Source organism: Coturnix japonica, chromosome 31 (assembly GCF_054131305.1).
Source record: "Coturnix japonica strain WE chromosome 31, WE-NBRP24, whole genome shotgun sequence".
NCBI classification, from domain to species: domain Eukaryota; kingdom Metazoa; phylum Chordata; class Aves; order Galliformes; family Phasianidae; genus Coturnix; species Coturnix japonica.
In genome coordinates this window covers 4956742-4981308 of record NC_140693.1, presented here as the reverse complement: position 1 = coordinate 4981308, position 24567 = coordinate 4956742, and the positions used below count along the sequence as shown (strand labels likewise).

At 39.8% G+C, this 24567-nt stretch overlaps 1 protein-coding gene across 1 annotated transcript in view; it reads right to left on the bottom strand.

Annotated features, from left to right (window-relative positions):
- LOC146755678 (cytosolic carboxypeptidase 4-like) overlaps positions 1-24567 on the bottom strand; it is a 164658-nt gene that overhangs the window by 45545 nt on the left and 94546 nt on the right. The window contains exons 3-5 of the mRNA XM_085525323.1: positions 15312-15441; positions 10822-10953; positions 7503-7679 (exon numbers count right to left, since the gene is read on the bottom strand). Of these exons, the coding sequence (XP_085381449.1) occupies positions 7503-7679; positions 10822-10953; positions 15312-15441 (439 nt within the window). The remainder of the gene's footprint in view (positions 1-7502; positions 7680-10821; positions 10954-15311; positions 15442-24567) is intronic.

Below are 24567 nucleotides of genomic sequence, written 5' to 3'. Positions count from 1 at the left end.
TAGAGTTAGTTTGATTTCTTTTTGACAAGACCAAGGGACCTACGATTGGATCATCCATGAATAAAGACAACAGTGGATGTGGCAGAGAACAGCAGATTAAAGAACCTGGGAGCTACAGCAGCTGTGAGAAGTACAGTGCAGAAATCAGTGGAGGGACAGAATGGAGGAGGAAGTGAGATTAAATTTCAATATATAGTTTACATTCAATATTGGACAGCATATCCAATACCACTAATATCACTAGTATGAACTAGTGGAGTTCACTGCTGCAGGAAATCCCGTGTGGGAAAATATTACGAAAGGGGACAGAAAAGTGCCATAATTATCAACAGAGAAAGTTGCTCATTATCATTACCACACCCTCGAAATAATCAGGCCTCATGCTGCAGCATATGAAGCAGAAAGGAGGCAGGTCAGGTGGGCCGGTAGGATTATTTCTTCTTTTCCATGTCTTAGTGTAATTGAATCAGTTGCACTACAGCCTGGTTTTGTTCTCTTAGGAGCCACGAGGAACCAAACACTGTATGAGACAGGATACCTGATCATATGGACCAATGGTCTGATCCAGCATGGCAAATGTTATGATGCTAAGAGGGGTAAAAATCAATCTTCGCAGAAAATCCTGTGTATAAAAGACTTTGAAATTTAGATGCTTCTAAAATCCATGCAGAGTAAAAGACAAACGTGGCTCCTCTAGCCTGTGCTTTTGCAACCTCCCATTCTTATTTGCCATGCCTGAGGAGTTCATGATTAGACTATGAGCTTCATCAAAGGGCAATTTTCAGCTGCCAAATAGATTTGTACAATAAATCCACATGGGACCAGATTAACAAGCAAGAGAGACATCAGAAATCAAAAACCTAGCCGCTGTAATTCCACTGAAAACTTGAAAGGATGATGTGCAATGATATTTAGACTTTTAAAGAGACACTGCCAGAATACTACAGCTAGTTTTCATTAGGAATTTTGCTTTTCTGTCTCACATCCTTCCCAAGAGTTCTTTTCATTAGCAGACTTAAATCCCACTTATATTCAAGGCTGCACCGTTCAGAACTGTTCAGTGGGCTTCAGAAAGAGTAACATTTCATCCAAAGTGCAGCATCTTTTCCATGCAACCATAAATTAATTAATTGCAAATGAATTTTTTGATTCTAACATCTAAGTTGTCTGGGTTTGCAATGTCAGCACCTGGGAATCTTCGATCTAATCCCATCCACAACTCCCAGAAAATGGGTATGACTGAATACTTGCATTTCTGATTCCATGTAGTCTGGCTTTTTATTTCCTAGGGAAATAAAAAAAAAAGCTTCTAGGGAAGCAGCTCGATAACTCTTTCCAATCTGTACCTACTACCACCTTTCTTCCCAAGAGTATGGGAAGACTGGGCTGCAACCAAGCATCTAGAAAGGTTTAGAAGTAGTTGAGGGAGAAAACAAACAAACAAAACAGGTATCAGCTGTTTATGGTATATTGGAAGGGGAAAAAAGAGAAATATCAGCATTCAGAAATGTACAGAATCAAGGTAACATCTGTTTTCCTTTCCTGGGTCCCACAGAATCTGCTGTGTTCCTTGGTTTAACAAATAAACCAGCTGCTAACTAGGAGATGCTCACATCATTTGCAAGTAAAAGGAAAGAAACGCAGGGATTTGTTGGAACAAGCCCTTTAAGACTAAGCCCCAAACAGAAGTGGTAAACATCAGAGCTACAGCAACTGATCGATTATATACAGTAGTGGAAAAGAGTTGAGAGAAAGAGGGGAGCACATGATGGCTCTGCTTTGCTGTTCCAAATACATCCATGTCTAGTGTACCTCCACAGAACTAGATGCTTCCAACTCTGCAAAGTCAGATCTACAATGACCTCATCCCATCATTACTTTCTGTTGTGCTGAAGAAAAAAAACAAAACAAAACCTAAAAAACACCACTAACAACAAAACACAAAGCAATTACAAACCACAACAAGGGAGGGAACCTGTTCTCCAGTTACACTGACAGACAGCCCTCGATAATCTATCAACAACAGAGACAAAGGAACTGATTTAAGATGCTATTACTTCCAAAGGGCTCAGATTGTGCTACTCTGTTTATTTAGGAGTTGGAGAAGTCGAGATCCTATTTGATCAGCTTTGAAATTGGTTCCAAAAGGCTGAGAAGTCAGCTGATTTTTCATTTCTCTGTAGTTCAAGGCCATATACATTTCTCCTTTTGTTTATATCAACAAAATCCGAGTTAGGATATAACACTCATTTTTTCTGCCAAGTCCGTGGAGAGTTCTCATCCAAGACTTTGCTCATCTGACTCAATCCAGCCTAAGAGGACCAGAAAATACAGGTTTGTGGCTGCAAGCCACAAGCCCTGGTGCTGTGCTTGCAGACTAATCATTATGTTGCTCTGGCCATCCAAGGAAGATGAATGCTCACCGTCTCCTGGTTGGTTTGCTCTTTCCCATGTGCCTTTGCTCATTTCCTAAATGCCATTAACCTTTATATCGTTGCATTAAGTGAAATCGTCAAGACTAAAAGGTACCATTAGAATATCTTGAAAACTGAATCACAATTTACTGAAAAGGATTGGTGGGCACAAAAGGAGCATGAAAATACGGAAAACAGGATGCAAACGTTTGCAATGGGCAACAACTAAAGAAAACACAATGAGCAGAAAACCTTAATTTAATCCTTCACTCCTTAGATTACTACAAGATAACTATTTGTTTTTCTCTTATACTTCTCTTACAATTACAGCTGCTTCCAATTTGAATCACTTTGGACCAGAACTGGAAGCAGAACTATTTAGAAAAAAAAATACAAAAAAACATTCTTCTATATTTCTTAGCATCTGCTTTTGAATGACGTGCCCAGGCCTCAGAGGGTTCACTAGATGCACGTTTTAGAGATGATTTTTTGGATAGAAACTTCTGGATGCTTGTGAAACTTACTCATACTTAGGAAAAGTGTAAAACGTGGGAGACAATGGAAACCAGAAATAGGAAAAGCCTCAGATTTCAAAGATGATGTAAACAATTTACTGGAATGCTCATCAGAAAGCCCAGAATAAACTCCATCTCTTTTCATTTCCCTTCTGCAAGTACTTATCAAATACGCTCTGTGGCAAGAACATTGCTGCAACCATTTCTGTTGGTGCCTGAATACTGGCATGAGTCCAAATTAAAATTATTTGCAAGTTTGTGCACTAGGCATCCAATTACAAGAATGATATACAAGAATATCATTGCTTCTGTATGCCAGTAAGACAACGTTATGCGACTGCAAACTCCCTCAAAACAACCCAATTTCTGACTATCGACTGTAATAAACTGCTTATGAATAAGGCATACATAAAAATTCCACAGAAATATAATATGTGATACGCAATAATAAGGAAGATAAAGAAAATCTTTCATTGCCTATAGATAACTATAAAGAAACAGAACTGCAATTTCAGGGACAAATGATGTATTAGTAACAATTTGGTTATTTTGGACAGAAATGGGTCAAACCAGAGCAGTCCACCTCTGAAAGAGTAGCAAGAGGAAAGGCTTTCATCTTGGCATACTGCTTTATTTCTGCCACACTTTCACGGCAATTCACTGGTTCATTACTTGTATAAAATAATTCAGTAAATGCTAGCCAGGTTACAGGGGATGGATAATGGCAGCTCTTCCCATTTATTAGACTCTCATCTCTGCAGTTACTGTATAAGGGGCCAGGATGCAGAGCTTTTCATCCAGTTCTGCTACCCGTTTATCAGCAGCTCCGTCCTTTTATCCCTCAGCATTTAAGTACTTCCATCTCCGAAATACAAACTATTGGCTCTTATCTAACAAGAAAGTTATCTTGGTTTTATGCCAGTATAGCATAGGAAAAACAAAAAGATGCAATTTATTAACCTTCTAAACAGAACGAGACAGACTTCAGCAAGATGGCACATGATTTGTGGAACACACGTTACATGACTAATGTCACATCCTCGCTCACACGAAGATGGCTCACAGAACCTTCAGGGACATTCACTCTCACAATTTATCTGGGGTGAGTTTTGTAGAGATGGGGGCTTCTAATTGTTAGACAGGCCATGACTTTTGACAGTTACTCTGGCCAGGCTCCACCTGCCAATTGCTGCCGTTACATCAGGCACAATTTTACCTCTAATTTCTCCTACTGTAAATGACTGGAGAGAATGCAAGCAAAATCAAATCAAACCAACCAACCAACCAACAAAACAACATCAGTTTTTCCTCACCTCTAGCTTGCTTTACCAGTTCAGTGAATTGAGTAGTTGGACTCAAAAGAAGAAAAACTTTTCCAACATGAAGATGGGTTCTATGGAAGAGAGCGTTCCTGAAATTCCCCAAATCCTCCTTTCAAAGGTGTTTTGAACAACTATCAACAATTTCTTATGAACGTATGGCCACTCTGCTCGGTGCTGCTCTCCCTGATTCCATCATCTCTGCAAATGGATGGCTTTTCCCTCTCATCAAGTCGGATAATAAAAGTTGGGGCATTCAATTCCCCTCATTCAGAAGCATTAGACTGGACAGAATTAATTTTTTCTCTTGACTCTCCCAAAGACTTTCTTCAAAAAGGGATCCACGTCACCAGTAAAATCTCCTTCAAAGGGTACTGTCAAAATATCTGGAATAATTTAAAAACTCATTTGTTACTCCTTGTTGCGTGTATCCCTTTGAAGCAAGAAGCTGAAGTCTATTTACATCAGTACTTCATCTCCTCTACCAGGCACAACATGTCAAGGAAAATGCCTTTCCAACACCACATGTACTGAGAGAGCACGGAGCTGAGTTTTGAGATTTGCCATGTTTCTACTATATCTGTTTTGGAACGCAAATGTATACATGGCTCAAAATACATCAAACTCGTAGGATGGTGAATACAGTTAGTAATCTGAACATCCCAGTGCAGTACGTTACTACAGGCGTCTTAACTAGTCAGCCAAGAATCAAGAAGAATAAAGTGTAGTACAATAGGATATGGTAAAACAAAGAGCTATGCCAGTTTAAAAATGAATCACACTGAAGAAACTTAGGAGAATATCCATATGCGTCAGTGCAGATTTGATTCTTTTGGGCCAATATTTGCTCCCGATTGTACTGAATAGAGCTTTCTATGGCACAGCCTTATATTCAGTATTCTACAAACCAAATAAGACAAGATGGCTCAACAAAATCCTGCAAAAGGAGGACAGTAATACAAACCTGGAGGGCAATAGGTCCAGTGAGGGAGTTAATACAGACTGCATTCACACTGGGAGAGAAATGATAGGCAGTTTCTGATTACTTTTTGATTGTGAGATTGTAAACTGGTAGAAGTAGGAAGGAGAATTCCTTGTTGAAATGGACTGCTTTGTTTTAGGCAGCTTTCAAATGGAGACACTGCTGTTCTAAGACTCAATTGGACAATCCAGACAAAATCAAAGAGAGTCTGGATTTTTTTTCCCCTTCTTTTCTTCTTCTTTATGTTGAATAAAACCTTAGATAAGATCAATAGTTTCTTTAGTTTTATGTTTCTCTTCCTTAAGGGTAGATGGCTTATTGCATTTCCATTGATCACACAGACAGGGAGATTCAACAGAGACAAGTCATCTTTTCTTTTGCTCTCATTTCTGCCCTCCCCCCATACCCATTTGAAATCAAATGACTTTTAATCGAGGCTGGGGTCACAACTGTTTCTCATTTACATATCACTAGTAACAAATTCATGCCTTATTTTTCACTCACTAAACTGCTTTAGAAATGAAAGTCACATTTCTATACATGATATGCCACACACCGTGCAATCGAAAAACTTTAGGAACTTCTTTTCTGGGCCTCTCTATCAGACAGGTTACCTCAGCCCTCCTACAACATTGCTCTGTGGTGAGAGGGGGCTTACCTGACAGCCCTGTGTATTTAATATTTAAGCTTCTTACAGTCTCTACAAAGCCTTCCTCTGTTTTTTCCTAAATCCTTTGCAAACTCCCTATCAGATATGTGCAACTTCAAGCACAAGAAGTTTGTATCTCAGTTTACAGTCAGCAAAGCAGCTACATTCACCATTATTTTCACCATTTTCAAGAAGGAAGAAAGTCAAAGATCAGGATCCAGAACTGCTACCAACACCATTAGAAGCCTGACCACCAGCTTACTGAGTGGTGGTGCACTTGGGAGAACGTTGCATAAAACATTTTAGATCTGCTGGCACAACTTATGCAAACTTGGGTTGAAAATACTGAAGGAAGTAGAGAACAAATCATTAGACACTGATATAACCTGATGTCCAACTGCTTTTAGATGTTACTCAGATTATCTAGGAAATGAGTTAAATTCTCCATGGAGATCACTAGGAGTTTTGCCACTGACATTAGTCAAGGTAGAATTTCTCCCCACTGTCTGAAGGAAATTTAAAACCCCACCACAACCTGTGGTACCTATTGCACCCCATCAGCACTTCTCAGAGTAGGGAGCACTAGGTGTAATGCTCAGGGCAGTTATATTCTCTTTCTTTAAACCATCTTCTGATATTTCTTCTGCCTTTTCTATCTAAGAAATGATGTGAGTATAGTAGAGCACTGTTAAAACAGTAGCTGAGTACTTGCTGGCCACATTCTATGGAATGTAAAAGGATTAACATAGAACTTGCAAAGAATAATTTGAACGTCTTATTAATTGTTATTTGTAACAATGGCTTTTTCCTTAAGGGTCTTTTCGAATCCTTAACCACATATTAATGCTGTATAGATAAGGATTGCTCCCTAGTGGGAGAAATAAGGTGGAGCACAGAATCCCTTCCATGGAAAGCAACAGGTTTGGGAAAGGAACAAAAAGAATTCACCAACTGAGCAAGTGGAGAATTATGTACAGCTAAATACAATTACCAGAGCTCAAACCATGTACTTAAAAAGTGCCAAGAGGCTCCTGTCTCTGATGCACTCAGCACAAGTACAGCCCTTCCCACAGTATCTGGAACATCATTTGGTAAGAAATTTAGCTCCATTTAGTTCACAGTTAAAGCTGTGGCTTCAGCTCATAGATGAGCTACCTTTGGCTGTCAGTAACAAACTCCAAGTGCAGAATTCTCAGTGCAGGCTCTTAAGTTTAGCCAAGCAAATGCCCAGATAGACTGCAACAGGAAGTGTACGACTCCTAATATTCATGTTAATTACCTCAGATCTACTGTGAATACCATTATAAAGACACAGTCTGTATCATCTCAAAAACACTCCTTCATTCAGCTCAATATTTTTGGCATTAGACTGGAATTTCTTTTTATTTCACTGTCAAATGAAACCTCGTAGCAAGGAACCTACTTCCCTGGCATGGAAGATTAAAAGTGAAGGATCGTGGAAGGATTTAACTGAGAAGAAACTCAGTAGAATGGCTACACTTATATTATAGAAGGAAGCTGGCAATACCAAACAGCATAAAAACAGCACTCTCTATTCTCCCAAGCTCATTAGACACACATTAGAAGGAGTGTGCCATGTAGTTCTTTGGAAGAGGTACTTACTTTGTAGAGACCATGGCTGCAGCCGCAGTACGTGCTCTCCATGGTGTAGCTCCTCAGCACACCCATTTCTTGCCATACCACCACCCGGGCTGTTGACTCGCGGGACTTTTCTACAAGGAAGCTGCAGCTGTTCATGACAAATGCAGGGGCCACTTTGTCCAGGATTTTAGGAAGAGTCTATAAGAAAGTATCAGCAATGAGAAAATGAATCAAACAGATGTACATGCATTTATATCACAAATACATCTACAAGAGGCCTATGCTGTTTAAAGCGCGTATCACCAAAGCTACCTGTAGAAACTGTCACTGTGATAGTTCCAGTTAGTGCCAAACTGGACTCATCTTCATCCCAAGTGAAATCTTCATATTCTAATGTTTTGTTGTGTTTGTTTGTTTTTTTGTCCCCAGTCACAGACAAAAATGCTGTAAGTACATTTGGTACATCCCATCCAAAATGATGTCTTTGCACATCCTATAGTTTTGGACTGCTGAAGTCACTTATGAAGCTTTATTTTTTAAGCTGCTTCAACATTAACTACATTTTCCTGTTCTGCCTAGAGGGCTGCAGTCATAGCTCAGCACACAATGTTTCCATTCTTTCCTTTCCAGCTCCTCCTCACAATTTGACAAGGGATTCAGCTATAGGAGGAATTTTGTTTGAACACAGCACACAGCAAAGAAGGGGAATGCATAATCCCACTGAAGGTCACAGATAATTATAGGAAAATAGAGCTTAGCATTTAACTATCTTGCATTGTGAAATAAACCAAACTATTCTCATCTGGGATCAAATGGTACATTGAATGCACTCTGTATAGAAAGCGGCAATAAAGAGTAAATATGAAAATTCAGTAAAATTACCTCTTAGCTCTGAGTGATTTTCTTATTCTAGAAATCATTTTTCTCAACAGCAGCCTATAAACACTGCTAATACACAGCGCTATCAAATATTTCTATCAGTGTGGATGCAACACTTCTTCATGCTAACTGTAAAAGTATATACTAGATACCTTAACACTAGGTGTACTCGGTGTAGAAATTGGGCATTTACATACAAAAGCACATATGTGCATATAAACCTTTGTGCTTGCATCCCAGTACATGCCCAAAGACCATCCAGTGAAGAGCTTGTAAAATAAGAACGTTCATTATTTCTTTGATGACAGCTTTCTTAAACTTCTGAATGGAATGGAATCATACAGAAGGAGTTTCTGCTCATTGCTAATGGCATTGACCCTCAAATTTCATTCAGTTTGGGCAGTGAAAGCCAACCAGCTAATTTCACTTTCCAATAACAATCAGTGAAACTGATTGATTCTAAGCAATTCTAGTTCCACTCTGTTGAGCTTTACATCACAGTTCTGTACAGGACTGCTTGGTTTCATCAAAATTGAGAAAATAACATTTAATAGCTGGTCTTCTCTTAAAGGATGACTGACGCAGAAGATAAAATCTTTGGCCTAAACTGTTCTGCAATATCCACTGCAAACATCATAATCATACATACCTCTGTAATAAGAAAGTAAATGTTATTTTCAGCATATCCAATCTATAGCTATGAATGGACCCTACCAGTTCTGTAAGGTACAGACATAAAGATCTATAAGGTCCATTCATCAGCAGAAAAAAACCTTGTGAACAGATAACTGGAACAAAGTGAGAGATTACATTTCAAACCTGAGACCAGCATGAGCCTAACTCTTAAGTCAAGATCTACAGTGTGCTATTAAGAACTACAGCATTCCTTTTCCTGGGAGAATACCGAACAGAGGAATCTTTAAAATTGATTACTTGCTCTGAACTAAACATCCACTGCTTCTGAATTGCCCTCAAAGTACAATTTGCTGCAAAATATTATGATTCCGAGCAACACATCCAGGTTTTCCTGGAGCTGGGTTAAAAATAAAGCACAGTCACCCAAACAATTATAATCCTGAACACAATCATGAGATCCAGCTAAACTGCGTGTGAAGGTTCAGATAGTTTTCATTCTGTCCTTATCTGAAACAGCACACAGATTTTTGTAAATATATGCTATGAAGTACCATAATCAGATCTCTAATCCAGTTTAGTTTTTAAAACAATTGAAATTATATGCATAATCAGTCTTCTATATTTGATTAAATAAAAACGCTGGCAGGTAACAGTAATGTCTCTGTAGTCAGGACTCATTTAGAAGCATTATCAAATCTGAATTTAATATTCCTTTCATTTTACCAGCTTTCACTGGATTTCACACTAATAGTTCTTTCCCCTCTGCTTTTCTCATTAATTACCTTTCAATTGTATTTCTGGGAGGGTGAAAACGCATCTTTTCAAAGGATTCTTTTATGACAACACATTACTTTAACCATGCTCCCTGTCTCTCATACAGCTGGATTTAGCATGCACAAAAACGGGGGTGCTGCCCATGTCCATAAACCTCCGTTCCCATTTGGTCAGAATGGAATTAGGATTCTTTACTGAGGTCCCTTCAGAGATTACTGTCAAAGGGGCCTGGAATGGTGATTAAAAGGAGAAATCCTGAAGTTGGGTTTTCCAATGTCAATGCTACGCATGTCATCTGAGGCCAAGTATTAGGAAGTAACAATGCCTCTTTCTCCCACGAATCAAGGGCTACAGCAAAGGCTGTTCAAAAATCACAATTTTCTTGAGGTATTTTGCTCATGTTTTTGGGAAGTAAATACATGGAGAGCAGGATCGTCCCCAATTACTCATGGGAGGAAGGAGAGAAACTTCCCATATTTTGCAATCACAAAGCCTTTCATCTAGGCCACTGCAGATTCTTGGACACCCTTGGAGGCTTGCTCTTGGTTTCTTCATTGCAGATTCAAGACAGGCACCAGATGCTGAAAGCAGCATTTGAATTCTGTTTGTGTAACAGTGAACTATCCTCAGCCTTTTCAAGCCCACTGATTTCAAATACAACAAGCGATGTTCTGACTGTAAGCACCCTTCCTGCTTTTCCTTGTGAAACAAGTGTTTCCACGGGGACTTCTCGTGAGTTGAGGGTGAGAGAAGCACATGTATACTTGGAACTTATAAAACACAAAAATACAACATTTCTATTAGTCAGCGGCAGTGACAACAAAACAGCATCTTAATGAAATGAATTAGAGATCCACCTATTGACAATATTCTCGCAGATATCTGGTGCATGAAGATAGTAGGAATCATTTAAACTTTTCTGGATCTCTACTCCTCTGCTGCAAGACAAGTTTGCACCTACCAACAGAACTTGTGATCTGACCTCATCTTAAAGAGGGATGTAGGTGCACATATATGCCAACAACTGTAGAAAGGAACAAAGCAGACCTACCCTGTAGCCAACATCTTCTGTGATAACTGCTGTGTCGACCACGCAACCTGCTTGCCACAAGGTCTCTTTGATACTGCAACCATAGAGGAACACATTCTTTTTCTGGGAGTGTCCATGGTAGTCACAGAACACCTAGGGAGGAAAGAAAGGCAAAATCTGTAATACTGAAGTAAGCTTTGTGGTTCTTCACAACAGACACTATAAATACTAGAGGATTGTATGTGAGGAATTACACCTTTGTCAGTGCTCTTCAGACAAACTCAGAGCAGAGCTCTGGGCCAAGCCTATAATCAGTGTCAAACTTTGTTAGTCAGCCGTACCTCGTTTTACCTATTGGAACTGACATGATCTCATGAATTCAGTGTCAACACCGGTGCATTTCTGTCCACAGCAGAAATAAACATGACATCTGTGCAAGATTCCATGCCAACCGAGGAACCTGAGAGTTCATGGTAACTTATGATACAACGGAGCAATTTGTTGGGCTCCTCTGACTTCTCAACTCTAGCATTAGCCTCAGGAGATTTTAAAACTGCACCTTTTGCCAGCAATTAATCACCTTGGCTTCTTTAAACACAAAAACTGTGCTACACAATGTTTAGGAAAATGTAATTGTGCAGTTGTGTAAAAATGTATTGTATGTGGTCAGATACTTACATGAATTCCTGGACATAAAGCACGGGACATTATCTTTGTCAGACAAATAATCTGATTCCACACAACGTAATGTATCTATTTAATCCATCTCTCATGTCAGCTATCATATAAACTAGGTACAAGGTACATTCCAGGTTTTAATGGAAGTTTTGATTGCCTTCATAGGCACATATCAACTTTGATAAAAATGAAAATCACGATTTAATGACCCAAGAGGAAAATATTGACCCAAGTGTTAAATAATAATCAATCTCATTGCCCTCCGGAATATGAAGTCAATATAGACACTGCTGTTACATATATTCTCCATGTCTTTATCAGAAACATTCAGAAATCCAGCAGTGAAAAGACAAGGATTTCTAAAGAGAAGAAATTGGTTTGTTTTAAGGCAATATTCATTGCCGATTAGAAAGGAACATCGTGATATCATTTAAATAGTTTTCTGAGGCATCTATCAGAGACAAAGGGACAGGTGTCATAAGGTAGGGAAGCACTGTGGATCAATTAAAAAGATGAGGAAGAAAGATACATATTCTTATATAAACATAGACAGGAGGAGAGAAACAGATGGAATAGATCAACTTCTTCCACCAACTGTTAAGGCAAGTTTTACCCTAGTATGCTTGTTTAGTAGTTATACAGTAACTCAGTTTAGCTGCAGCCAGTCAGGAAGTTTAATTACCTAAGGAACTGAGCATTTAAATTCCTCCAGCTGCTCTGACAAGCTGCACGTTGATTGGAGATGCTAAGACACTCACACGCAGATTCATCCCACAAGTCCTAGTTAACAGGACTGCTATAGCCACAGAACATCCTGAGTTGGACAGGACCTGTAAAAGGATCACCCAGTCCAACACATGGGGCTTATGCAGTCCTACACTTCAAGCAACTGCCTGAAAAACAGGGAATTATCCCATAAAGCCCCCTTCTAAACAGCTGCATTTATTGGTTCTTTTAATGACAGGCATTTTTCCAGTTAGCGTTCCATCTATGCTTCCAGCAATACAGTCATAGATTAGTTTAACCACAGGTACCAACTAGAATTTACTCCTATGAATATCAAAGAAGGTTTTATAGCTGTGGTTCTATTTTGAGGCAGAGATCCCAGCTCAACCAGGTATCAATTACCTGCCAATTTACAGAATTACTAACATGCAAGATGCATATATTATTACCTAAAAGATTACTTATCAGAAACCACACAGGGATGATCAGCTGCTCAGATAGCTGTGCTGCCTGATAAGCAGGAGGTCCATAATTCTGCATCTCAAGAGTGAATCCTTAAGTGACAAGTCTGGAACAAGCCTTCCATATTAGTAAAGCATTGTAAAAGCCAGGCTCTGTAACACCACTGTTTCATGCCATGGGATGAATCCATGACTGCCACCCACCTCCACAGCAGAGAAGTCAACACTACTGGAAATGTTTCCATTCCATTTGTGTATCATATATACCTACATTTTAATTAATTTTACTGAGCACTGCAGTTATTCTCAATGTTTATGACAAATCGTTTTGTTTTTGTTTTTACAATGCATTCTTCTGCTCTATTTTTATTCTACAGAGTAGCTCAAGCCTCACCACTCAGCCAAGACAAAACTGTATTTTATAGTTGCAGCACCCAATGAAGAACTTTCCTTGGGTTAAGCCTGGGCAACCACAAGGTAAACTTGAGACCTACCCACCCCTTTTTTCTCTCTATCCTTCTTGTACAGCTGTGACACCAACACACAGTCAAATTCCAAGTCTGGTGTTCACTGGGGTATGACTCAAGACACACATGCAAATTTTTATCTATTTAAAGTAATGTGCCAGCACTGAGCACCACAAAGGTAAGGACTGCTTTCAAACTCAAAAACAATCCCCCTCATGACTCACAGAATCAGGAAGCTTTTAAAACAAAGGAAAAGCAAGACAGAAAATGGATGCAAATACTCTTTTTTTTCCTTAGTAGCTTCGTGAGAGGACCCAATCTCAGACTGCTGAGGTAGACACGTTTAGGATGCTTTGCTCACAAAAAGCTATGTACTTGCAGTCAGATTCTGTTTCCAACCTTGATAGAATATCTCAAAAAGCAAACACCGCTTTGTGTCTCCTGGTCCCTAACAGCATCTTCCTGTCCCCTCCAAAAGTAACTTGCTCTTTGCTGCAGCTTGATCCCTCTGTAAGAGCTACACTTTTCCTGTTGCATCCTGCAAGTGCACTGTCAACTGTAATTCACAAACTGCACATTTCCTCACCACGAATGCTCAAGGGGAAAAAGCAACATCTCTTTCCCCTTCAGTCCTAGCTGCTCCCAAGCTTAGCTCTCTGATACTCCCGCTGCTCTCAGTTGAAAAGAAACCACCCTCAGTGGAGAGTTGCAATACTACAGCGTATCCAGCCCCTTCTTTTACTAGGGTTTCCAAAACCAACAAGAGAAGCAAAAATAAATAAACAAATAAAGCACTTAGATGGCTGTTTTCTATGGCTGAAGTTACCAATTAAAATGGGTTTGGTTTGAAAGGCCGCTAACTTTAAAGTTATTTCCTTTTCACTTTCAAGAAGCTTTCCTTTCCTTTGAAGAAACTGCTTGCGCATCCCCAAGATAAATTAAACTAATTCACTCCACAGAAATCATTTGGCTATCAGTGAAATTGCCTTCATGGCATCTTGGCAGTGAGTGCAGGGCAGAAGAAATCCAGCTTCTTCTGGAGTTGGGAAAAGACATTTGCGAGCATGTATAAACCAAAATCAATGTACTCTTCAAAGGCAAAGAAAAAATCAGTTTACCACGTCTGACATACTGCCTGTGAGTGAGAGACATGATACGATCAATAGTCTTACTTCACTCAGCAAGATGAAAACTTCCACTGGGCGCATGTTCAACTTCATGCATCTGGATGTGACAGGGATGGTTATGATAAATTTAAATTAAAAAGGCCCAATACGATTAGCACAATAAAACAAAACTGATCAGATGTAGCTCAAAACCCAAAGAAAATGTAGGTGGAATAAACTCTCAGATACAAGCTGAACTTCCAGTAGATTCCTTGGAGTGCAGAGCTCGATGTCAGGGCTGTCATTTAGGCCAAAAATAGCATATTTCCACAAATATTCACTTAAAGAAACTCACAGACATTTTCACCTTGTCTGAGGATTTTCTCATCAAGACCAGAGTGAACAGTGCATCTTAGGACATTTCCTGCCTAACTGGGGCTATAAGAAGCCAACTTGCTGTTCCATCCACTTCCATTCTGTTCATCAACATTTGAAACCATCAGTGTTTTTTTTTTATCCTGAGGTCTCAGAACTATTCATTCTGTTGGGCATCAAGACCGAACAGATGGGGACAGATCCCAGACATATGCCAGTAGTATCACCCCTCATGAACTTCCGGTAGTTCCCCCAAAAAGTCATTTTCTTCTCACTGAAGCAGCAGAAAAGTTCAACCATTTTGAAAGCTAACTTGTGTTTCTCTGATTGCACAGATTGCTCCAGTTTGGGCTTTTGCATGATCCATTCAGACTATGTCTTCACAGAATTTCTCCTGTCATTGCCAGAAAGATAACAATAACTTACTAACAATATCTAGTTTAGCTGAAGTACTTTGAGGATACTAAGGAGCTGTAAGGAATTTGTATTCACTCTGCAGGTGCACGAAGACTCTGAAGTTTGGAGTTGGTTAGAAGATTCAGTAGATAACCCAAGACTTTCAAAAACACCCCACAATGATGAAAGTATAGCGGTATAGTATGCTTTCCACATCTCTAACCATAAAACAGGGCTGTTGACACAACTGCAATAATCCATCTGCGTGCAATAACCCATAGAAGATACAGGGAGTTACTCACCACAGGGGCCCGGTTGATGCTGCGCAGATAATACAGAAGACCTTTGGTGTGGTAAATTGTTGGATGGAGCTGAGAACTGGGAGTCAGCCACTGCCTGTTCAGATCATCTCCACTCAAGGAACAACGGTGGCTGAAATCACAAAGCAACACATCACAAACAAAAGTTGATTCCAAAGAGTTCCTGATTCTGGCAAGACCTGGCACAAAGATGGGGAATGCCAATTAAAACACAGATCAAAGACTTTTAACACTGGGTTGGAATGAATCAACAGTCGGTACATTTCAGAGGTGCATACCACCATGCAGATTTTATCATCCCCTTTCCTTCCAGAATTCAGACAGTTACAGCCCTGAAAATAAATGCAGATTTTCCTTTACTTAAGTACATACACAATCAGGACCACTTACAAACAAAATTACCTTCGGAAACGCTCTAAATTCTGCGCTATCTACAAAACTCACCCAGCTTACGTGCACAGCAAAGGCTTCTCAAAACCTCCACAGCAAATAAGTACATCCAACTCCTACTCATTCTAATTGAAGACAGGTGCTTGAAACTCTTCGACCAGCCTGAAATATGTATGCACTTAAATGAGATGAGCTGGATATCTCATTTAAGCTCCTCCGCTCATGAGAAATGTAGCTATCTGAAGCACATCAAGAAGATCTTGATGCATGCTACATCATTATGTGGAACAATTACCTAGATTCACTGCAAAGACTGGATAAAAAGCTAAATAAGGATCCTAGATTTGCACTGAGAAAGTGTTTTCATTAGTTGGATTGAAAATATTCTGCTCCTGACTCAGTGATCAGTGAAAAAATCTGCAGGATATTTGATTGTAAGGAGCAGCACATCATTGTACAATTTTGCAGAATCTGACTAATTTCCCTCATTAGTGATTGTGTGCACTGCAGAGCCTAATTATTGTAAGTACTGGACAAATTTCTAGCTACAGAGTTACATCCAGCTTTGCTGTTCCAGCCTCCTAGTCACAGAATAAGTACAGATGTATTCCTGGGGACACAATCTGGCGGTCTGAAGATAGAATCTCGCATTGCAACTGGGGTGCATTGCATCCAGCGTTATCAGTGAGCCTTGCAAATAATGCTTGCAGAAAAAAGGTCTTAAGGCTGGAATACTTCAAAAAATACTAGATACAATGGAGAACTGGTTAAGAAAGGAAAACAAAGAAACAATAAAATCCACTAAAAATGTCATACGTTTCTAATGGAGAAAAACAAGGTCTCTGATGCCATCTTGGGGTTTCTGGCAACATCACAAGACTCATTCTGACTTTACTCTAGTTTCAGTGTTACCTGAATTCCCTTTTTTCCTCATAACCCACAGCTGCTACATTGCTCATTCTGAAAGCTGAAAAATATTGCCAGTAACAAAAGCATGAGAAGTCACTGAATGCTTCTACCAAATATTCTATGTAAAAACATGACCGTTTCTGTTATGTTTCTTAATAGCCCTTCAGGCAAAGTTACCTGCAGGCTCACCTTTCCTGACCTGCAAGAGAACAGATGCTCAGCTGAGATTTACAAGTGTATTTCTGCCAAGAACTTGTGTGCATACACAGTTTCCTTCCAGCAGGCGTAACTCCATTCTAAAAGTCACTAAAAAAAAAGCCAGTTTGTAAATATATATATAAATTATTCTTCTTTCTGAACACAAGAAGAAATTAGATGTTCTCTTAGAAAAGGAGGCAAGAAAAACTAATCGATCCTGTTGCATTGCAGTGTTTCTCATTGCAGCATTAGATTCTGCTATGGACTGTGGTCTGGAATGTAGGGCTGGTTCACAAGCACATCTTGTACACAGCATGCTGACATGTTCATAGGTCACAGTACCCTCACTCTTCAGTCTTTACTCTGCCCATGTTGCAATTTACCAATTCCATCATTCTGATACAAAAGGAGGTTCTTCCTAGAGGAGACTCTATGACAGTTCAATTGCCCCATGACATTCACAGGCTAATTTATAATGGAAGGAAGGTAAAATCTCACCAAGAAGGCAAGAACTGGGAGGCAGAGTTCAGTTTTGTCCTCCAGTGATTAGTATCTTTGCTCATTCGAATGACCTTTAGAAATTAGCCCTCTGCCTGGCAGCCTGTAGCCATAGCTCTGAAGGAGATGCAGAACTTTAATTAAATTATGAGACACTGATTTTTCCAACCTCGCTCACTCCCTCTGACCATACTGTTATAGGCTGTTTATTTTTGGAGATCCCCACCAGCTCTGTTCCCTTGCTCCTTTCCTCCTTCTCTTCCTCTCCTAATAGCGATGACATTCGCAGATAATGGTTTTGTCCGTTATGCTCTGCATCCAAGGGTGAAGGTAAAATATTAAGCTGATCTCAAGTGCTGATAGCAAATAAAGAGACTGGAAAGCTGAGACTGGCTTTCTACATTTGGCAAGATTTAATGAAATTCACTTCTCAAACCAAAGGCATTTCTCACAACGTAGTTCCAAGCTACTGTATTTGCTTTAAGTGCTTTATGTCTTCTCTCCTTTGCAGCATTAGTGAGACTACGTGACAGCCTGGATGGGACTCCCAGCAGCTCAAACCAAGTGATGAAAATGTTTGCCACAAGGAATTCCAATAGAGTAAAGGAAACCCCACCTCTACCTCTAAACAGATTACCCGTAATTAAATTGTATTTCTCTTGCTCACAAGTCTGATGCTTTGGATTGAACTTCTGTTATAGCTCTACCTCCTTTTCTACCTTTAAACAGTTCTTTGACGGGGGTCAGCATGTGGGACAGCTGTTAGCTGCCTCCTGGGGTACTGCTTGACTACCAGAGCACAGAAAAAAGGAAACTATTTGCTCCTTTGTTCTACATAAGAACTGAAGTGGCTCCATTAAACGTTCGGCCACAACCTTTGAGATACACGATCCATTAGTGCTACTGTAGAAAGGATCAGTTCCACAATTTGAAGTAGTTTGTGTAAATATCACACATCTCTCCCACCAATCAAGACCAAACACTTTTGACCTTCTCCTCCAAGCAGACTCTGGGGCTGTAACGTTTCTGTAAGTAGTTCTAGAATAACTCAGGAAAAGCCACAGAGCTGGTAGAAGATGGGACCCTCAAAGCATAACTAAGGTGTTCTAAAAACGTACGTAGCCAGAAAACACTGCCACAGTGATCCACAGCAAAGCACCCAGCACTCACAACTGTCTGAGGAAAGAAACGCTTGGGTTGTCTGCCTTTCAGATATACTAGTGCCATGCAGCCCTGGAAAATGAACAGAAAGTAGTCAAGCCCACACCCTGAAGCAAAGATTTGATGGAACACGCTCAGCTCTCCTGTGACTGGCTGTGAGCAAAGAAAACTCAACCACAGGTGAATTTGTTGATGACTGTTGGTTTCAAATATCAGTACACATCATCAGTAATACTCCTGCACCTCTGCAAGCCGCACCTCTAAAGATGTATAAAGGCAGGTAGTCATTCTGAACTGCAAATGGGAGAACTACTCTAAAAAAGCCAGATCCTTAACATCTCAAATTGATACACCACAGTCATAAAGATGAGGTTGAGTTTTCTCTTCTGAATACACAGGCAGTAAATGCACTTCTAAGAGAAGCATTAGACCTTGCTCTGAAGGCAGGGACACCTCACAGAGAGTTAATGAGAAAGAGGTTAAGTTGCTAAAGCACGGACCTATTCAGTTAAAAACAGAATGATATTTTAAGTCTGTTTGCAATTTTAAGACCTTGCTTTTAATCTTGTACCTCGAAGTCTGACATCAAGTTTTAATGAAGATTCATCCTCTTTTTTTCTCTCACCCTTAGGTCTGCTTGGTTTAAGAGCAAAGCAAAAGATCCCTGAGCGCCTCAGCTTCCAACTGTACTGAATTCTGAAATGTCTTTGGACTGGGAGACATGAACTAGTCCTAACCCAAGGCTGATATTGTCAACAGAACCCTTCAGTTGGCTGCTGTAAGACTGGTTCGATGCCCTGCATGGAAAGAAAAATGAGAGGGGAAAAAGAGAGAAGGGAACACATGGGGAGGAGAGGGGAAAAAAGAAAACAAACACCAAAAAACAAAACAAACCAAAACAAAAAAAAAACACTAAAACAAAAGGGAAAAGGAAATATGAAATAAAGACATGGGGGGGATAAATGTAATGCACAAGATATTAGACCAGGAAGAAAGCGAGAAGTGGAAAGAGAGGAAAGTCACTTTTTAAAGAAAAGATGTTGCTGTGCTTGGAAGATAAAATGATTCAAAATCTCCTGTCCATTACAGATAAATGGAAAGACAGGGCCCATCATATCAAATGAATGATGTCAGGACTGATAATAACAGCACCTGGGGCACAGTGAACTATGAAATCTAAAGGGATGCATTGTGTTTGATATGTAGAGAGCAACATCACCATTCACTGTGCATCTTAAAAGCAGACAGCAGTACCAGCACAGGATAAGAATATCTATAAAGGAAAGTAGGCACAAGTAAACATCAGGATGCCGTTGAACAGCGTGTGGCAGCCTCAGACAGACACAGCATGCTGGACTTATAAATAACTACTGCTTACCCAGGATGGAAGCAAGAGGAATATTTGCATTAAGGTGTTTTGGTCTTGCAATTAAGAAAGCTCAGATCAACCTGAGATGTGAGTACATGTGGAGAGGGCAGGTGGAATCGTGAATTTTCTTGATTGTTAACCTTTTCAGAGAACAAGGCAGTGATGTTGGAAAGCAGCAGAACCAGTAAAGCCCTCCCTCATAATTAAAAGGAAGATGTGACAGAAATAGAATTATTTTTTTACAGCCTGAAGTCCATGCGCTGGAACTGACTACATTCACCATACATTTATTCCATGGAGATGCTCATCCAATGCCATCTAGTCGTTGCATTACAGCATTGCCCTGCGATGTCTATGGTCATTCTAGAAACAGGAAGCCCCCACAACAACAGCAATATTGGAGGCTTTAAACTGTGTGCAATCCAATGAAACACCAGCTTATGGCAACTAACAGTCTTCCATTTTCTGAAATATCTGCCTTAATTGCATTAGAGAAATGTTGAAGTACTGAGTACTGCTTCGTAGAGCTCTTCATATAATCCATTTCATTTTAGAGCAGATAAATATACAGATAAGCACTACAGGACTCTACAGCTGGAATCAAAGATGGGGAAAAAGAGGGCAAGGTGTTTTCCTACTGTGCTCTGGGCTGCATCATTAATTTCATAGTGAAACTTCTTTCCCATCATTTAAGTGAGCTGCTTAAAGTTCCCTCTGGGATACCTCACTTGGGCATCTTGGCAAGCCACGGGGTTTCACTGAAGAAATGTGATCCCTTCCCCATTTACTTCAAGAAACAAAGGGGGCAATGTTCTTTCTTTGTTCAGGGATTGAAGTTACCAGATTTTCATTTGTTCACAGTGAAATATAGGTGAATATCTGCAAGGCATATATACAGGCACCAATGACCAAAGCAGTTTCCATCCACATTACTGCAGCTAACAATTCACTACTGATCATAGCTTATCTCTTAGATGACACTCATACTATCTGGCTGCCAACCAACTGAACAAGGCCACTGGAAAGATCCTGACCACTTTAGACCACTGCTGCTCAAAGACTTTTCCATTTCAGCACAGATTAATGAATCCATGATGTGTTGTACTTCCTCTTGAGCAAATGGTGTTCTAAAGCACCACTCCATCAGCTTCTTCTTGCCTACCCACATCAGAGCATTGATGCTAATTAGCATAACGAGCCTTCAGAGTTTCACCTTCTACATCTGACTGATTTTTTTTACAGTGGACAATTCTTCCTTCCCAAGATAAATGATTTAGTCTGTGCTTTCTCCTTTTGGTCCGTGTAACTGTGTCTCTGTCCTTGTTCTGATAGGAGAGTTCCTTTTCTCTCAGCGGACACATTTCATTAAGCCGCACTTTGTCACAAACCAGTTAGACACAGAATGAGATCTGCATCATTCCCAGCTAACACTGTCAATGTCATAATCAAATGAGACAAGAAGTTCACATGACCTACTGAAAAGGTGAGTTAACAGCCTTATCACAGCTAAACTACCTCCTCAGTTCCACATGAAAGGACGCTCATCAGATTTCTACTATTTTAGCTGCAACAACAGTAACTATCAAATATGAGAACAAATTCACCTGCAGTTGGTGACACTTTGCACTGTCATTTATGAGGAAAATGCAAGTTATGATGATCTGTACTGTTTTGTGGAGGAGTAAATAAGGATTCAGGAAGCACCTAAAAACTGAAAGTTTCTTGACACCTACCATGAGATTGAGTCATCTTTAGACCCTTTTTGCAACAACTTCAAATACTTTCTCACTGGTAAGAAAGCCCAAAACAGAATTTTTAGTCACTAGTTCTGACTGGAAAAAGTAATTTTCAACTCAAGATTTTTCTTTTAACAAGTACCTGCTTCCTGCTGGAAATCATAGCTTTTCCTCAGCTCATTCTCTTCAAAACTTGGAGTTTTCCATCAAAACTTCAAATTGGCCAGTTCAGAATGTTAAACTGTTTAAGAGATGCCCTCAGCATATGGCAGAATATGTGCACTTAAGGATTCTAAGGTACTCATTCTTCTCTGCCAAAGCGCCTCTTTGTCTGGGCCACGTGTCCTACAACACAACTTAAAGCGCTGACAACACTAATTCAGTAAGATGCACAAATTAAGATGCAGCAGGGGAGGCAGGTGAAGCCAGGACAACGGGACAGCCAAGCAACTCCCAGATGGCACTGCAATGACATTTCCAAATGGAAATGATGTTTTTAAATGGGAAGATTTGGCTCCAATTTTGACTATTACTCATTGAAAAGCTTAAGTTTACCATGGGGAGAAAACAGTTCTTTAAGACAGCCTCATCCTCCTACAAACTCTTTCAGCAGATCCTAATTTTGCAGGCACAAATATTGAAAAGTGAAGACACTCATGCAACAAGGTAGCAAATCAGTGAAAAATTAAGACCAGAACCAGAGGTTTCAAGACAAAGGACTGAATAACTAACATTTTACTTTTGAAGTAATGTCCTTCAGCCTGCTTCTAAGTCTTGCATTGTTCACTTTCTTAATTTAAATATGGTTTACATTCATATACCTGAAGAAAGGTTCTTAACTGACTTAAGCTAATTGCTCACATATGGATTGCATTAATTGAGTTGATTTAAATATCGGGTAGTTATATCAGTGCAATCTCCATATACAAATGAACACTAAGAAATACATTTTCCAGATGACTGTTCTAAAATTTAAACCCAACTAAGTGACACATAAGAGCAAAGTGTGGCATCATAGATCAATAATAAGAACTACAAGCAGAGCCTTGCGTAGAGGCCAAGAATAAAAAATAAATAGAATGTGCAGAGATACCTTCAGATCTGTTCAATTTTCCTAGGATCCTTATGCAGCCCCATAGTCCAGTAGGTAGCACTCATTCCTACAGGCAAGAGCGAACTGAAGATGTTAATTAGAATGGGAGGAAAAGACCTCAGAACAGATGCTACGAATCAGAAATATTCTGCTAATAAGTTATAGAATAATTGGAGTAATCCAAAAACATTGTCAGTGAGTGCTGAAGAACCGTTGCACTTTTGTTTTAGTAATGAGAGTAATGAAACAAACACTGCACAAGGACTGTGGTCCAAGATATTATGATACAGTTCCCTTCTGGACCATCACTAACATCATCCTGGTCTAATCATGTTCAGCATCATCTAAAAGGTTTTGTCCAGCTTGTAACATCCCGCTTCCTGCTAGTCATTGATCAGGACATTGTGCGCCTACCTCAGAAGACAAACCAATTTTGGAAACCTAGAGTCCCTTTTCAGTTTGGGGCCTGCAAAGATCTGTGTATCAGACTTGTTTCAGCAAACTGACAGCAGCACGAGCAGAGATCTCAGTACATGAGACTGTGATGTGATTTATGCTGGAACTGACTGCAGGTTGACATATATGAAGACATACTATACTTCCTCCGTCAGTAAATTAGAGTACTGACAAAGCACCATTACCAGAAATATGCTGAGCGGTAGCTTATGAAATAACACAAACCCAAGAACACAGTTTGTCAACCACCCTCTCCATGGCAGGCACAGTTAAAGAAAGTAACACTAGACTTTGCTAATCACTCACATTGGAGGAGCTTTCCCTTCTTTCTTCCTACTTTTCTCCCTTTCTTTTTACAGTCACGCCTTAAAACCAATATGATTGTGATCATATTGCTACTGATGCCTACAGCTCCACTGGAAATGCCCGCTATAACAGGATATATACACTGTTGTGTGACGATGCCTACTAACTTCACAGGCTACTTGCATGACAAATACAATCTCCCCGCAATGAAGTAATAATTCCTCACAGGTTACTCAGCAATCATATACATGAATGCAAGCTTTTCCCCTTTCTGAACACAGAATTTCCAGCTCTGCCTGCCTAGTCCACTGAACAGTCACGAATTCCTATGAAACAATTTGATTTCTTTGCAATAAGTGTTCCTTTCTGTAGAGATAAGCAATAGTTACAGATCAGGTCTGTTTGCAATACAGTTTCCATGTCAAAATAGGAAAAAAAGCCAGAGCAAAACACTGAAAAAACAACAAAAGACTTATTTTCAAGTTATGCATTCCACCTGACTCTGAAGGGAAATGCATGTCTTCTATTGAACTAGACACGCATTCCATGCATCCTCAGAGATCAGGCAACCGCTGCTCTACCATCACTAGAAAAGCATCTGAGGGACTGATCTGTCACTGAGCAGAGTGAGCAGGCACAGATAAGTAAATCAGTTTGGGGTTATATCTGCAGATGCACTAAGTTGTTTTATTTACTTTCCCCCTATGCTTATGCACTACATGACTTCAAAGCTCAACTGAATGCTAATTCTGATACGAAAAGATGCACTAAAACAAATTGCACTTACGTAACTGCTCATCCAAGCACAGTGTCTCTGGGCACTGCACAATAGTAAAGTTAAACGAAGCATTCAGTACCCACTTATTAAAATAAAGTATTCACTGGAGAAACCTGATGGGCTTGTAAATGTCTGCAAAACATTCAGGAAAAAAAAAAAAAATTAAAATATCCATATAAAATGCAGTAACTGATAAAATCGCTATAAAACAAAACAAAACAGACCCAATTCTCCAGGGAAACTCACATAATGGTGAGATTGGGCCAAGTGTTTAAGAGATGCCACGCAAGTGGTAAGTAAAGCTGGCACAGAAAAGTGAGGGCGCATAGAGAAAAATGAAGACT